This window comes from Carassius gibelio, chromosome A3 (assembly GCF_023724105.1).
Source record: "Carassius gibelio isolate Cgi1373 ecotype wild population from Czech Republic chromosome A3, carGib1.2-hapl.c, whole genome shotgun sequence".
NCBI classification, from domain to species: Eukaryota; Metazoa; Chordata; class Actinopteri; order Cypriniformes; family Cyprinidae; genus Carassius; species Carassius gibelio.
This window is the reverse complement of record NC_068373.1, coordinates 21,508,322-21,523,494: the sequence shown is the minus strand read 5'-3', so window position 1 is coordinate 21,523,494 and position 15,173 is coordinate 21,508,322. Positions and strand designations below refer to the sequence as shown.

Genomic DNA, 15,173 nt, shown 5'->3' with positions numbered 1-15,173 from the left:
GTGCAAATCACACCAGAGAAGAATACACGCAATCTCAGCGATGCAAAGACGAGATCCAAACACACTGATAGACTTTTGTTGATAGAATCCTATTCACCAAGCATTAATTATGAATACAGTAATGCCAGTTGAAGCATTTTGATGATGGAAAAATTGGGACTCTGGAGGCTGCTTTGTAGCAGTAGCAGTATGAAAGAATTAGTTCTCCTAAACTAAAACTCCTTTCATTTACTCACAATCATGTGTCTCTGTCCGTTAAACACAGGGACATGAGAGGATGGCGATTGCAACTGTCGAGCTGCGAAAGGACAATAAAAGCAATGATTTGTTTGCAGTTCATATGCTTGCTTTGTGTGAAAAACAGCCCAAAATTTGAGACATATTCACTCCTCTTTGGTTATCACATCTCTTGTCAGCGCAGTATATTTAAGTGAAGTATGGAAGTCTCTCTAAAATTCTTCCCTCATTTTGTCCACCATCTTGCACTAGCTAATACAAGTTTAGATCACTGAGAAACCAGCTACCATGTTTCAACAACAACAAAAAAAAAAAAGACAGCTACCTGCTTAAGCTGGATTTTCCAGCAGAGACTTTTATTTACAGTGAACCCTAAATGTAATGCCATTTTCAAAGCTGCTGAAAAATGTGTTGTGTTTTCCCAGAAGCTCTAGCAAGCCTGACTGTTAAAGTCTGTGGCTGTGAATGGGAGTTTGCTTTGGATTTTGCAGCAGATCAAATAGTTTTACTTAATCTGACTCCAGCTCTCCCACTCATACACAAAAAAAGGGCTTGACAAAGGAACTGCACAGAAAATGCCATGCTTAATCAAACCGGAACAGCTCAGACGTGTGTTGTGAACATAAGCTAAATAGATGTAAAGGCAGACGTAGCCCCCGCCAGCGGATCCTGGTTAATTACATCAACACCGCAGCACTCCCAGTCAAACATACTGCCCGCACTGTGTTATTTTGCACTCTGTTTCAATGTCATTCTTCAGCAGATCAAGAGATGCTGTATATGTAGATTGAAGTCACAGAGAGAGCTCTTTGAAAGAGAGGAACGAGATTTCCGGGGCATGCCTCTAATTTGCAGCAGCTAGTAGATAGGCAATGCACTGAAAGCAGATGTTGATCAGGATGAGCTTACTGAGATTCAGTGACTGTTCTGTGTGTGTGTGTGTGTGTGTGTGTGCGATTATTGTTTCATTACCAAAAAAAAAAAAAAAGTAAAATATATATTCTTTTTATATATATAAAATAACTGAATGAACACTTTGCAAATAGTTTTACATTATTTTCTGTCTGATTTGTTGCAAAAAATAAATTTATTATACAAATGGCTTTCATAATATCCAAAATAAAAAGGAGGCATCTTAAAGAAAGGATATGCATTGAATATATATATATAACTCTTATTATTTTCTGTGTACTTTTTTTTTTTTTTTCAAAAATACAGAGCATTTTAATTGTACAAATGGTTTTTATAATATCCATAATAAAAAGAGGTACCTGAAGAAAGGAAATGCATTAAAAGCCAGTGTAGATGAGAACACAGCTTGCTGAGATTCAGTGGCAGAGCGCAGGGCTTTCCTGCCCTTTCTGCAGAGGCACTGCCCTTGTGAGTGTTTTTGCTGGCCGCTGCAGGACTGGTAATCACTGAGCAATGAATGAGGAAAATAGAGCTGCTGGAGTTTGTGAGGTGGTGACCTAGCCAATCACATGGGCTGATGCCCTCACAGTGGAAACCCCTCCCCAAAAGCAAAGCCCTAATAAACAATGCACGGGTCAGGAGCCACGCAAACGCTGAGCAAAAGGGCTGTTTTCTGCCCATGGTACTCTCCATATCTCTAGAAATATAGACACTGACATCTAAGTAACTGTGTGTGTGTTTGGGAATGAATGTATGTGATATTCAACTGCCACTCATGGCTTAAGTGGACATTGGGACAAAGGTGGCCAGAATGCTGTGTAAGCATCCCGAAAGATAAATAGACAGTTGAATAATGTCCCGTCTCTCCCACGGCCAAGCTCTGCCCACACATTCCATTTTCAACATGCTTCCCGATAATGTTATCATTTGTTTTGCTTGAGGTTTGCAACACGTGTCATTCCCTGGGACATGATGCAGATGGACATTCAGCAGACCTAACACAGCACTTCTGTGTCAAAACATGCCTGTTCAATCTCTAAGTTAGGAATACATGCATTTTAATGGGCCTAAAACATTCTGTAATTTAGCTTAAAAACGCATACATTTATTTGATTTGTTTTTTTGTTTTTAATTTTTAGTTTTAGTTTCAGTTTTAATTTGTAGTATTTTAATGAATTAATGAATGAGGCATTTATATAGCTCTTTATATATTTGTAAATGATTGGTAACATCTATTAATCTATTATATCTATTAATCTAGATATAATTTCAACACTATACTATTTGATTTGTTTTAGTTACAATTTATAATATGAATAATGTTAAACAGTGATTCCCAGTATATATATTTTTGCTTTAAAGTTTAGCAAAACAAACGATTTTTGTATATTAAAATATACAAAGTTTATATACTTTGTATATTTTAATATATAAAAATAGTTTGTTTTGCTAAACCTTCAAAGCAAAAACTCTGTATATATTAGGGATATGAAATTATTCAAATAATTAAATAATATTTTTGTAATTAACAGCTTGCCACATTTGGTCCCTATTTAAGAAAAGAAAGCAAAATGATTTCTGTCAGTGTTGTTTTCAACCTCGTAATGAAAGATATGGACCTTCTGTTTTTGTCCCATCAAATGTTCTAACCAATATCAAACTAAATACAATTATAAAATACTGATTTTGTACTTTTCTGGTTCATTTTGAGTGGCAGCTATTGATGAAACTGTTTTAATATAATTTAATTTAGGTGAATCATTTTAATAAATGGTAATTAATGATAATGTTCAATAAAATCCAGTATAAACGAGTTAAAAGAACCTAATTCTTGTTTGGTGTCGATGCTGTATCTATGGTGCTGTGTAAAAACACAAACACATTTTATTTTATGCAGGTTTGTTTGTGCTCCTTTTCTCTTCGAATTTAATTTGACATTTGGATTAAATTTGATATAAAGAGTGAAGGCAAGACAGAGGACTTCCTCGATGAAAGACGTATTTGCATAGAGTCTTTTTGCAGTAAAGGGAAGCAATGGATGCAGATATTAACCAGAGCCGAATTTAAAGTGGATGCTGATATTTTCCAGTGCAGTGAAAGCCTTTTTGAAAGCCGTCCATCTTATAAACCTGCTGTTGTTTTTCTAAAGATGGTTTCCCAACTACAAATGGCTTTTTGAGGAGACATTTTCCTCCTGTCCTTTTGTACTTGAAAACGTACTGAAAATGACTCTCAGAGCTTGTGGAAATGTTATTCAGACTTTTGATGTCAGCTTAAGTTTGAAGTTTTTAGAGTAAAGTCTCATAGACATGAGAAGGACGGAGGATCAAGACTCACCTCAGATGATCTAATGACTGTTTTATAGGATACCAGGTAGCTTACCGTCTGGATTCTGGGGATCCCAACCAGTTCATCACAGTAGAGGTGGGCCCTGATTCCCGTCAGTTCACCGCCTCTAGCCTGACCCCGGAGTCGGCCTACATCTTTCGCATCTCTGCCAAGACGGAGCAGGGCTGGGGAACACCTGCACAAGCTGTGGTTATAACTACTGAGATCAGAGGTGATGCAAACACATTCACAATTTCTAACAATTGACTGCAACATTCACATTCAGCTCTGCACTCATCCAATCAACAACTAATGGATTGAACCATATTAAAGTTTGTCAGTAATAGCAAACAATAGATTTGTAACAGAAGCATTACTATTGGGATACACTAAATTGCTTTGAAAGGTAAAATTGACTTCAGAAATGGATAACAAAGGGAGGAAAGTAGTTATCCACAGTAGACTGAGAACTCCCATTCAAGTCTGGATGCATTCTGAAACAGCTACTTTCCATGGTCCAAACAATTCACAATGGATAAAAATGGATGGTATTTTATTCAGAAACCAAGTCACATTACGGAAGTAAAATGGATTGCGTTTGTTTTCTGTTGATTTTAAGCATGTATTTAAATGGAAATGCTCACAAATGAACCAATCATTCTTTGCCGTAGACACTGATTTTTAGACCGCTAAAGAGTCATGATATGCGAACCCAACTGCTACACTGGTATTAAGCTGATCAATTTCAAGACACACAGATAGTTTAGGTTAAAGATGGGAGTGATTACATATCATCCTTTGACCTCCTGAAGCTGCTCGATCGGTGCTTTTAAACGCTGCACGGACAAGGCCATTGCAGTCATGGCTTTCGATAGCTTTCATTGCACATGATCTGCATCTTTAATGGCAGTCGATATGGTGCACCTTTAAATAAACAATTATGCCTCTCCGTATTGATTTCTCCCATTAAAATCGATGAGGTTATGCAGTTGTGTGTCACATGGGTGGTGGGGGGGTGGAGAGGCCAGGGCCAGACCCGCTGACTGATGCACACATGAGTAGGAGAGTCCTGTCCCATGATTAAGAACAGTCAGCAAGACCAGCCTGACCCCTGAACTCACACTTCACATCTATCTCTTATCCATCAGAGCTGCCGCAGCCTCCACGGCAGCTGCGTGTGCCCCAGGAACATGTGCAATCGCGCCAACTACAGCTCAACTGGGTGCCCGGAGGGGACGGCTCCTCTCCCGTCCGTTACTTCACCCTGCAGACACGGGAGCTACCCAACGGAGACTGGCTCACCCATTCCTCCACTATAAGCCACAATTCTACCTCCTGGGAAGTAAACAGGTGAGCTCCTTTGCCATTTCTCAAACCCCTCCCCCAAAATCTCCCAAACAGCAGCACCGGGGGATTTACCAAGAGTCTGGCCTCCAGTACCCTCACAGAGCTGATTTCCCTCTCCGCTGCTTCAAAGGCTCATGAGGGCCGTACAATAAGGGCAGTATGGAGGGAGTGTTATTAAATGTGTTGGAGCCTTTTTTCCTCTGCAGCAATTTATGATACTCGATCCAATTTGAGAGAGCGAGAAACAATCAGTACTTTGGACTACAGGCGTTCCAGCTTTTTTGCATGTGAGTTATGTCAGATCCGCAGCTATGATTATATGGGCAGTCAAATAGTATTTTATACGCGTTCAGAGGGCCATCTCATCTTGATTATAATGAGTCCAACTGGAGGCTTTTAGGAGTTGGGCATCATGGGAAAAATATTCCCTTTTAACGAATAGCAGAAAGCCCCCTCGTTTTGGAAAGCGCTGTGCAACTTATCTCAATCGACAGAGATCGGTTATGAGACCTAAACGACATGTTTAGTTCGTTAATGAGCCCAATTGGCTTGTGAATGTGTTTTGGGTAAATGGGAAATGAACAAATTAGAAATTAAAGAAAAAAACATTTTCCACATATTCCCTTTAGTCTCAATCCCAGACAGTTTTGTGCCTGTGTTTTTCAACACAAAATGACTGAAGAAGGCTAAGCAGAAGGGCTGATGTAATTATTTATGAAGTATATTAGTATAATTATTTATATTATTATTAATGTTATATAATTGAAATAATGTTAATATATTTTTATTATACTTTCTTGAGTTATTTACAATTATGATAAAAGTAATAGTTGATTATTGTTGATCCTTTAATATTCTAATGTGATTATGTATAAATAATTATATAACTCAAATAATAATAGTATTAATATATATTTAATTATATTATATTTAATTAATTATATTTTAATTCACATTAACTGGCAGTACGGTTGTGAAGTTATGTCAAAAATCGTAACTGTTGACTGAAATTTAATTGTGATTATTTATGTAGAATATATAATAATAATAATAATAATAGTATACATTTAAAATATAAATATATTATTCAAATAATAATATAAATGTATTTTATCATTTAAATAATTTAATTAAACCTTATTAAAAATACTTACGCAATTATTTTTCCAATTAATTTTGCAGCCCTATTGGACCGCACAGTTTACCATCATCTCAGTTGTTCACATCATATTTCTGGTTTTATGAAGTACCATATGCTGCACTCATGTCTTTGTGTGAGCTGTCCGATATGAAGTGTTTCGTGTCTTATTTCTGTCCTCACCTCTCTGCCCCAAGTGCTTTAAGATAAAACTCTGTAATTGCCAGCGTGTGCCCTTAGGCTTCAATGGATTGTGTCCATGACATTTATAGATACTAGTTCATACATGCACTGCTGAGCCACATCATTTGTGATGGGAAAGGGCTTTGTCCAATATGAGAGAGTTCACGAGCTGTGCAATCCCTCAGGCTGAAACCCTTCACTTCATACAAGCTCAGAATGATGGCGACTAATGACGTCGGAGACAGCAAGTACAGCCAAGAGACAGATGCAATTACCACTTTACAAGATGGTGAGTAATAATCAGTGTGTTGTATCTACTGGCTTTGGTTGATGCGATATTGATTCAAATAAAAGTCGTAGAGGAGCTACTGTCTTATCTACACCATTTACTTGTCTTGGAACTGATTTAATTCTGTCATTATTTACTCACCCTTATGTTATTCTAAACCTGTGTGACTTATTTCTCTGGGCCACAAGAGAGTGCTAGGTCTGTGGGAAAGTTTTATATGTATGAATGTATATATACAAAGTTACATTAGTACAGTTTATTCTTTCTAATAGTCAGAACTGCTAAGAATGATTTTATTCTTGCAGTTAACATTTTATGTTTATCTTCAGTTCTTATACATTTAAAAATTTACCTTAGAAAAAAAAATAGAATCTACAAATAATGAAAATATGTAAATGTCTTTAACCCTTACCATCAAACATGTTTGAAAAAGTTTGTAAATCCCTGGTCAAATGCCTCAAAACTTGCTACTGGAAAATAATGACATTAGGGCTTTTCACACTTGCAATAGTTAACTCTGGGTCATTCTAAACCCAGGTAAACAGAATCCTGGGTTATCTTGCTTCACATTTCACACTGCTCATTATTTACCCTGGGTTAATGTTCTTATTTGCATATTTACAGTATCAGTATCGTTGATTGGCCAAATATATATATATATATATATATATATATATATATATATATATATAGATAGATAGATAGATAGATAGATAGATAGATAGATAGATAGATAGATAGATATATTGGCAACTGCTATCAAGGTTTGGACTTTTCAGACTATAAAATTAAGAATGAAAGGACACACAGTGTTTTCCTGACTCTACTCTGTGGCACACGTGATTGGGTGTCTATTGATAAATTTATAGCCACAACATTCTAATACTGCATTGTTTCAAACTTTTTGACACTGCAGTGCAGGGTTAAAGGTACAAAAGTGCTTCAAACCCTGCAACTAAATCACAAGTGTGGAACATTTCTTTAGTCAGAGCAAAAGCAGGGTTAAGAACAACAATAACTTTAGTTATTTAGTTATTGTAACACAGTTTAGCGCTGTGTAAAAAAGCCTTTTTTGTCTGTTTCTCACAGAAAGAAATCCTACAATTGGTGAAATTAACCACTTTTATGGTACTTTTATGTCACTTTTTGTTATTTTTGAGCTTGGCACCACCAGTCCTTATATATATTAAAAGAACGGCCTTATACAGTACAGTACAATACAGTCATGCAGGTTTGTAACAACATAAAAATAACAGTATTTCCTTAACTAAGAACTCTCCTGCAGTGGAATTTCTCATTGTATTTTACGCAAACTTATCAAATTTTATTTTCTGTATATCTGCAGTTCCCGATGAAGCGCCCACAATTCAAGCTGTGAGACCCTCCACGACAACGTCTGTGCTTGTGAAGTGGCAGGTACGCTATACCGGCCCACTCCAGGTCGAGTGAACTCCTGACCCTCATTTATGTATATCTGATGGCCAGATAACAAACTGGCTCCAGCCTGAGAAGAGTAACAACATTTTGCAGGCCATCACCAGTGAAATTACAGCCCTGTTCTGTTTAATGATCTGAGTTTTGTCAATAGGTAGCCTCTCCTCACTTTGAGCAGCCTGCCTTGCATCACTTAGTATTCCTCGTGCAGGTTTGCATAAATTAATGACATGTGGTATTGATACCCGCACATTTACAGAGCTCACAAAGGGCTTGGCCAAGCCCAGGATAATTAATACCCACACGCGACAGCAATCCTGTGGTCTGAAGGGAAATTAATTAGTAGCTGAAACCTTTATTCACTGACCTATGAGTCCCGAATTTTCTCACTGCTGTCTGTTTTATCAGCAGAACCGTAGGCCGAGTTGATTACACTCTGCTCTGAGCGTTGTTAATTACCCACTGACTGAATGACTCAGAAATGAAATCCTCATCTTTTATTTATCTTATCCGTTTGACGGATGCGCGATGGGAGATCAGTCAACGCTGTCTGTCAGTTACAGCCGGGCGACTTTTTATCAGAGTGTGCTTTAATAAGGACCACGAGAACAGCTAGCAGAAAATGACCTTTAATTTAATCTGTGCCTTTGCAGGCGCCCAAGGAGGAGAGTGTGAATGGAGTTCTGGTGGGCTATCGGCTCTACTACCGCGAGCTTCAGTATGACAGCGCAACGCAAGAGTCAAAGCGGTCCATCAACAGCTCCTTGCTGCACACCGAACTGACAGGTAACTAGCGGGAGGTGGCTCTCCCCTTAAACCAGAAACATCTGCACACAGGTCTGATTTATAGCTTGAGTGATTCTTTGAACACTTTAACCCATCCAGTAAAAAAAAAAAAAAGGAATTCCTTAACGTTTTTTACTCACCTTTTTGACGTGCGCTTTTGTGCAAAGATGAATATTTTATTTTCCAGCTACACTCTCAGAAAGTAAGTCGAGTTTTGAAATTAAACTGGGACACAATTAGTAATGGCAAATCATGAAATTCACATTAATAAGCTGAATATTGCGCAAGTCAGTCGAGTTTGAGTGCTATCAAAGAGTTAGGACGCTCGTCTTCCCTGCAGTTAAAGAATCATTTTGTGACGGGTGGCTGAGTGTAGGTGAACTCATTACGCGCTCAGGCTGTGTGAGGTGCGGAATCATGAGTTTGAGCTCAAGCGTTCGGCACAGAGCACACCAACGGGCTCTTCTCTCCACATCCTGGATCCAGCTGCTAAATCTCCTTTGACAAATTGTGCTCAGCAGTGTTGACAGCATTTAAATGCGCAAGCCCGGAGCAGCCGAGCAAGGAGGCGTATTTAATTCCTTTCCCTATATTCTGAACCGGCCAGGGCAGGAGTGCAATATCTCTCCTCTGCTCTCCACTCGTCTTACATGTTAAAATCTGAGGTCTGTCAGGTGCTGAATGTGATGTCAGGTGACATCACCCTAAATGCCAAGAGGAAATTACCAGAGCTATGCTTTATTTGGTTTAACACCTGACACTGAAAAGTTAGCAGGTGCTCCAGAAGCTAACAAGGTCCCCGTCACTTTCTGAAGCATTCTTCTAAAGTCAAGTGAATTTATGTTACTTTATTGTGCCGATATGTCTTTATGTGCCTGTGATTGTTGTTCATTGTGTGTTGTCGGACAAATACAAAAATGTTATACATAATCTTGCAGATCATTTGACACATGAAACAATGAATTTCCTCTTCCATCTAGTTATTAATACACTGAATGACAGTTTAAAAGATAACATTCATTTTTTTACCACAGTATCACTGTAAAGTGATATTTAAATTCATTTAAATTATTTTAAACCATGTACATGTGTTGTTGCGATTGCTCTGCACAGTTTATTCAGAAATACCCCAGCTGTTTCTTCATCAAAATATTTGAAGCAAAACATTTGGGAATATTATTTTGATTGGTAATCGTAATGGTATCCCTTTTATTTATGAAAAGCTATATTTATAATAACATAATAACATATTTGGTGGGAAAAACAATAGCACAAACAGCAAGTATTAGCAGTGGTTTTGATGATTTAAGTAATATTGTGTGATATTACTTGTTGAGTTTTACAATATTCAATGTTTCAATAATATTAAATGATGAAATAAAAATGAAAAAAATTTGTATGGTAAGTTTCAAAATAGCCTATGGTTAAAAATTATCAATTTGAATTCTAAGTCCCTCACTGAGCTATTTGTTTCTATCCATTTAGGATAGAATTTATTTTACTCTAATTTTTATTATTTTATTTTTATTTGCCAATTTGGAAATAAAATGTAAGTGCCTGAGCTTGACCAGAAGATATTTCAGAAAATCTGAAATAATTTCATATACAAACCCAAGCATATTAATTTAAGTTACAGCACTCAAAAGGAGCTGTATAAAAGGACTAACCAGTCAAATTTTTTCTTTAATTGTATCCAACTGATGCTGGATCATTATATGTTTTAAAAAATCTTATTAGGTCCCTAATGCACCCCAGCTTTTGATTTAATACTGTATATTGACTGTTGAATCATTAATCACTGGCTCGCTTTGGTTTCTAGCGGGGTTTGATTGGAGCGCAAGATGAGCATTGTGGAATTTCATCAATTTCTTGGAGAAGTGTGTGATGAGCAACTTTGAAAAGCAAAGATTTACTGCTGTGATGAAATATCCCTTTGATTTGTGCTTTTCCATCTCTGCTGCTTCTCCAGTAATGTATTCCTCATCGTTTGCTCTTTCTCCCCCTACAGCCAAAAGCACTGTGAAGACTGTCAGCAATCCTTCATTAACCGAATTCGAGCTAACGCGTAAGTTTCATTTAGCCATCTTTCTCATTTACATCAGTCTGCTTTGAAGTCCAAAATATTCAAACTCCCTTTGGCAAAGTGTGTAATCCCTAATACTCTTCCTGTTCAGAGAACAAGGTTCTTCTTCTAATCCATCTACTCTGACCAGGAACATTCTGGCCCTGAGATATTCTCAAAGTGAATCCCATTGCACACCCCCTGAGACTTGCATGTGCTCTCAGTCTCCCATGTACCGTCTCATCAATAGTGTTCAAAGAGTTTGGATAGAGTAATGCCATTTCTTTCCAAGATCACACCCAAACTGTTCTGTATCCACACTGATAAGGAACAGTAGGTGGTTATCTCAGAGATGCTTTAGTTTCTACCCAGATGTATTCTCATTCTTCGTGTCTGCTGTCTCAAAGCCAAGATGTGTCTTTCAAGCGTGCTTATGGCTCTTCTGTTGTAATTTTGAATTCTCATCAGAGCTGCAGAAATACAGGCGCTATGAAATTGTGATGACTGCCTACAACGTCATTGGCGAAAGCCCTCCAAGTGCTCCGGTAGAGGTGTTTGTTGGAGAAGCAGGTAAGTGATTGTGTCAAAATGAGGGCACTTTACACATTGCTATCAAAATGTTGTTGAAATAAATACTTTGTTTGTAATTGTGTAGTCCCTCAGTAGCTGTTGCTTTTATTTTTTTATTTTCTTTTATTCTATTGCAGCAAGTAGAAAAGGCTTTGCCCTTCTCTCATGTAAAGAACACACTGCGGAGGTGCTTTCTAATAACACCACAAAAACAGTTGAACTAGCAAAATAAATCATGTGACATATATAACAACGGTTTATCAATGCACATTTCCTGCAAGTCCTGTTTAAACTATGGCACGCAAAGTTTTATTTATTGGCGTGTGATGAAGAGATGCTGCCAGAGACACGAGCTGCCGGACCTGCTGTCCAGAACTGAAACACATATGCGATACCATTACTGCTACAAATTCATAAAGACACTTGTGATGAAATGATCAAATGGACCCATAATTCATCCAGGCCTTCCTTATTGTTCAGCCTTGATGTTAAGAGGATTGTATCTTGCATTTTCTGAACTTGCACAGTTTGAGAACATAACTCAGTGGTTATATTGAGAACTGTTTTTTTTTCTAATACAGAGTAGACTTTTGTCAAACCCAGACCAGCATGCTTTTCTGGCATCATTCCACCCGAGCACCAGTTTAATGAGAGAGCAAACTAGCAGTAAAACATCTTTGCTGCTCCACCCTGACAGATGTGGTGATGACCACTGTCAATGGATATTCCTTTTGAGATGGAGACATGTGCTGTAATGCTCTCCAGTAACGGGACAGCATGCACTCTGTCTCCAGTCCTTCAGGGAATAAGGCATGACATGAGTTGACAGATATGAATTGTGTTCCCTTACTGGAGTGACATGAATAGGGAACATAAGGACAGAGGGCAGAGCTGCGTAATGTGTCAGAAACGCAAAAAAAACCTAAAGGACTGGGTTTGAATCAATTGTTGGACTTTTTTGGATAGTTTTTTTTTTGGGATTAAATAGCTGTTATAGCTGTCTGACACTATACTATCATGATTAGTACTGAAATGTAGTTTTGGGGACGTCACATCATACTTCATCTTCCCATCAAATCTTCTGACCAACCAAATGCTCTCTAGAATCCGGAGCGCCCGCCCCCTGCACTATAGACGCTGAGATCAATCACTTTTTCCATAGTGTAGTATTTCCTGTGCAGTGAATGCCTCGTAGTGCACAGTGTAGATGATAAATATGCTTTTGATTGGTTCAAATGATGTCTGGTTTCATGTTGTGTCACGCGAACCACGGCAGGGCACACAGTCCGACTTTGGCTCTGGTCCAGAGATGCAATGGCACAGAGCGGATCATGTGCACGAGTATGCATATATTAAAAACTTTTACAACTACACAGCCTCAGCATGATTATGACCACTATTTAGTTTTACTAAGAGTTTCATTTTGAATATAGAGGGTAATCTATTAGACTCTGGCTGTCAAATGCGGCTTTACTGAGATCAATGTCTCTGGCCTGAGCAGACATGATAAAAATTATATTGGCTGTTTTAAAAAGGGGGCAGGGCTGATCTATATGTCCCGCCCAGTCTTCCTGTTTTTAGTTGAAATTATGTCACTACATAGAATGACGCTGCTTGTTTCAAGGCACTTCAGGGGGCCTTTAAAGAGGACTTGAGGATAATGTGCAAAGAGGGTCCAGTGAATCTGAAAAGATGGCTGAATAAAGAGTGTGCTCAAAGTTGAATTTGCTGTATTAAGCTGTACTGAAGGTTGGTTTAGCTCTCTCTTCTTCCCTAACTTACAATCAGGCTCCTGTGAGCTTGCACTGCTGAATTGCAAGTGCTTTTCAATTTGAGTTTAAGTTGTTTTGTTACTAAAAACAGTATTTTTAAGGTATATTTATTGACTTGAATAATATCCAGCTGCTTGGCTGAACAGCCGAGCATTTCAACTAATGAGCTGCCAAAAAAGCAAAACCAGATATGACATTTCAACTGTTTCACGGAAAACTGATAATTGTTGTGCTGTTTTATTGGGTACACCACAAAAAAGAAAGGATCTTTATCACCTACACAGCCCGAAACAAATCTATATTCACGTAAGGCATCTCATATGATCAATGAAAGGGCCTTTAGTGGAAAAACAATCCTCCCGCTGCTAGCAAATAGATGCATTATGTCTCCATTTCAAACATATGCTTAAATGTATCGAACACAGGCAAGTTGTTACAAATGCGAACTGTCGTTTTTGCTGTTTAATTCCACTCCAGCCGTGCTAACAGGCTGACACTGCACAGACAGGCTGTTTTCACACAATTTAGCATTTTATCCAATCATTTCAAAGATTATTTATGGAATCGTAGCATTTCTGTAGTAGTGCCACAGTATAAATAAAAGCAGCAGTCATGGTGAGAGTTTAGGCGTGACAGGGTGTGTGCGTGCATTTTTTTTTACCTCTTTCACCTCTTTGGAGCATTTTTGGCCTCCTCTCATAAGGGGTTTAATGAAGCACTAAATATGAATCTGTCATAAAGAACTCAAGCAGCTGGCGGAGCAGGCAGGGTTATCAACATCAGGTTATTAACAGCATCATTAGAAGGGGCCAGGCGTGGAGATTACTCCCAGCAGCAGGAGGGGGGAGCCAAACAAACAAATGAATTTCCCTCTGATTAACGTCAGGTTGGCTACATCTGAAGATACTCTTAAGAAGGATCAAAAGATGAAGGCTGGGAAAGAGTGGCGGAGAGCGGGCATGAAGGCTGCTTTGCCCTTAAAGCCTTCTGCCATCCCAACAGCCATACTTAGGGTTGCCAAGTCTGCATTTTTCCCGCAGGACTAGGTTACTTTACATAGGCAAAGGGGAGGAGCTATCAGACTCCAATACTGGATGACAAAATAACCTTTAGACCTCATTATCTAGATGGTTGAGTACATCGTGCAAAGAATAAGTGCAGTACTCATTGTGTAAAATAGTATAGCAGTAGTGTATAGTACATCATTTGGCAGTGCACCTCACGTGAGAAGTGTTATGACATATAGTGCTGTCGACTATGTAGTGTTCCAAATCTCACTTGAAATGTTGGGTTTAGGTTAGGATGCTGCCTGTGTAGACAGCAATAGAGCTCGCTTAGATGTTGGAACTGAGTTTGTCTGTGCTTTATTATAATAGCTCATTCAGTCAGTTCTCTCGCACAAGCCCCTCTTGAACCACACTGTCCACAGCTGTAATTCATTCCTGCTCATAAATGATTCAGCCTGCTTTACTACATGTAAACTCAGAAAGCGCCTAAAATAGACAAGTTGTCATGCTCCTGGAGTTCAGGTTTGGTCTTATTAAATCAGCTTTTTTAATTTTTATGATGATTGCTGTCTGGGGAAGCGGCATCTGTTGCTGTGATTTATGACGGATGGGGATTATGTATTCCTCACCCCTTTAATGAATGACATTTAACAGAGACACAACAGAGGGCGGCAGTCACGCTGGAGTCAGTGTTCATCTGATATTTATTCTCCACATTGCATCTCGACGGACTTAAATGGATAGTTCACCCAAAAAAGAAAATTCTATTATGATTTACTCATCGTCCACTTGTTCCAAATCTGCTTGTTCCAAAACTCTGTGAGTTTTTTGCTTCTGTTGAACACAAAAGATGTTTTGAATAATGTTGGTAACCATCATGAAAAAAATACTATGGAAGTCGATGGCTACCCTCAAATGTTTGGTTACCAACATTATTAAAAATACCTTCTTTTGTGTTTATCAGAATAAGAATGTCATACAGGTTTAAAGCACGTGAAATGCTTCCAGATTGGGTATTGGCACCAAAGAAGCATGAGTGCTTCTCATTTTATCAGGGCAGAGTTGATGTATTTTATAGTGGTTAGCTGGAGAGACTGACTGTGCGGTG

General features: G+C 38.3%; 1 protein-coding gene across 4 annotated transcripts in view; it reads left to right on the top strand.

Moving 5' to 3' along the window:
- LOC127952125 (protein sidekick-1) overlaps positions 1 to 15,173 on the top strand; it is a 266,678-nt gene that overhangs the window by 233,531 nt on the left and 17,974 nt on the right. For all 4 annotated transcript variants that reach the window (XM_052550449.1, XM_052550443.1, XM_052550437.1 and 1 more), the window contains exons 29-35: positions 3,515 to 3,709; positions 4,626 to 4,827; positions 6,331 to 6,434; positions 7,780 to 7,850; positions 8,522 to 8,654; positions 10,663 to 10,719; positions 11,185 to 11,286. In XM_052550449.1, coding sequence (XP_052406409.1) covers positions 3,515 to 3,709; positions 4,626 to 4,827; positions 6,331 to 6,434; positions 7,780 to 7,850; positions 8,522 to 8,654; positions 10,663 to 10,719; positions 11,185 to 11,286 — 864 coding nt within the window. The remainder of the gene's footprint in view (positions 1 to 3,514; positions 3,710 to 4,625; positions 4,828 to 6,330; positions 6,435 to 7,779; positions 7,851 to 8,521; positions 8,655 to 10,662; positions 10,720 to 11,184; positions 11,287 to 15,173) is intronic.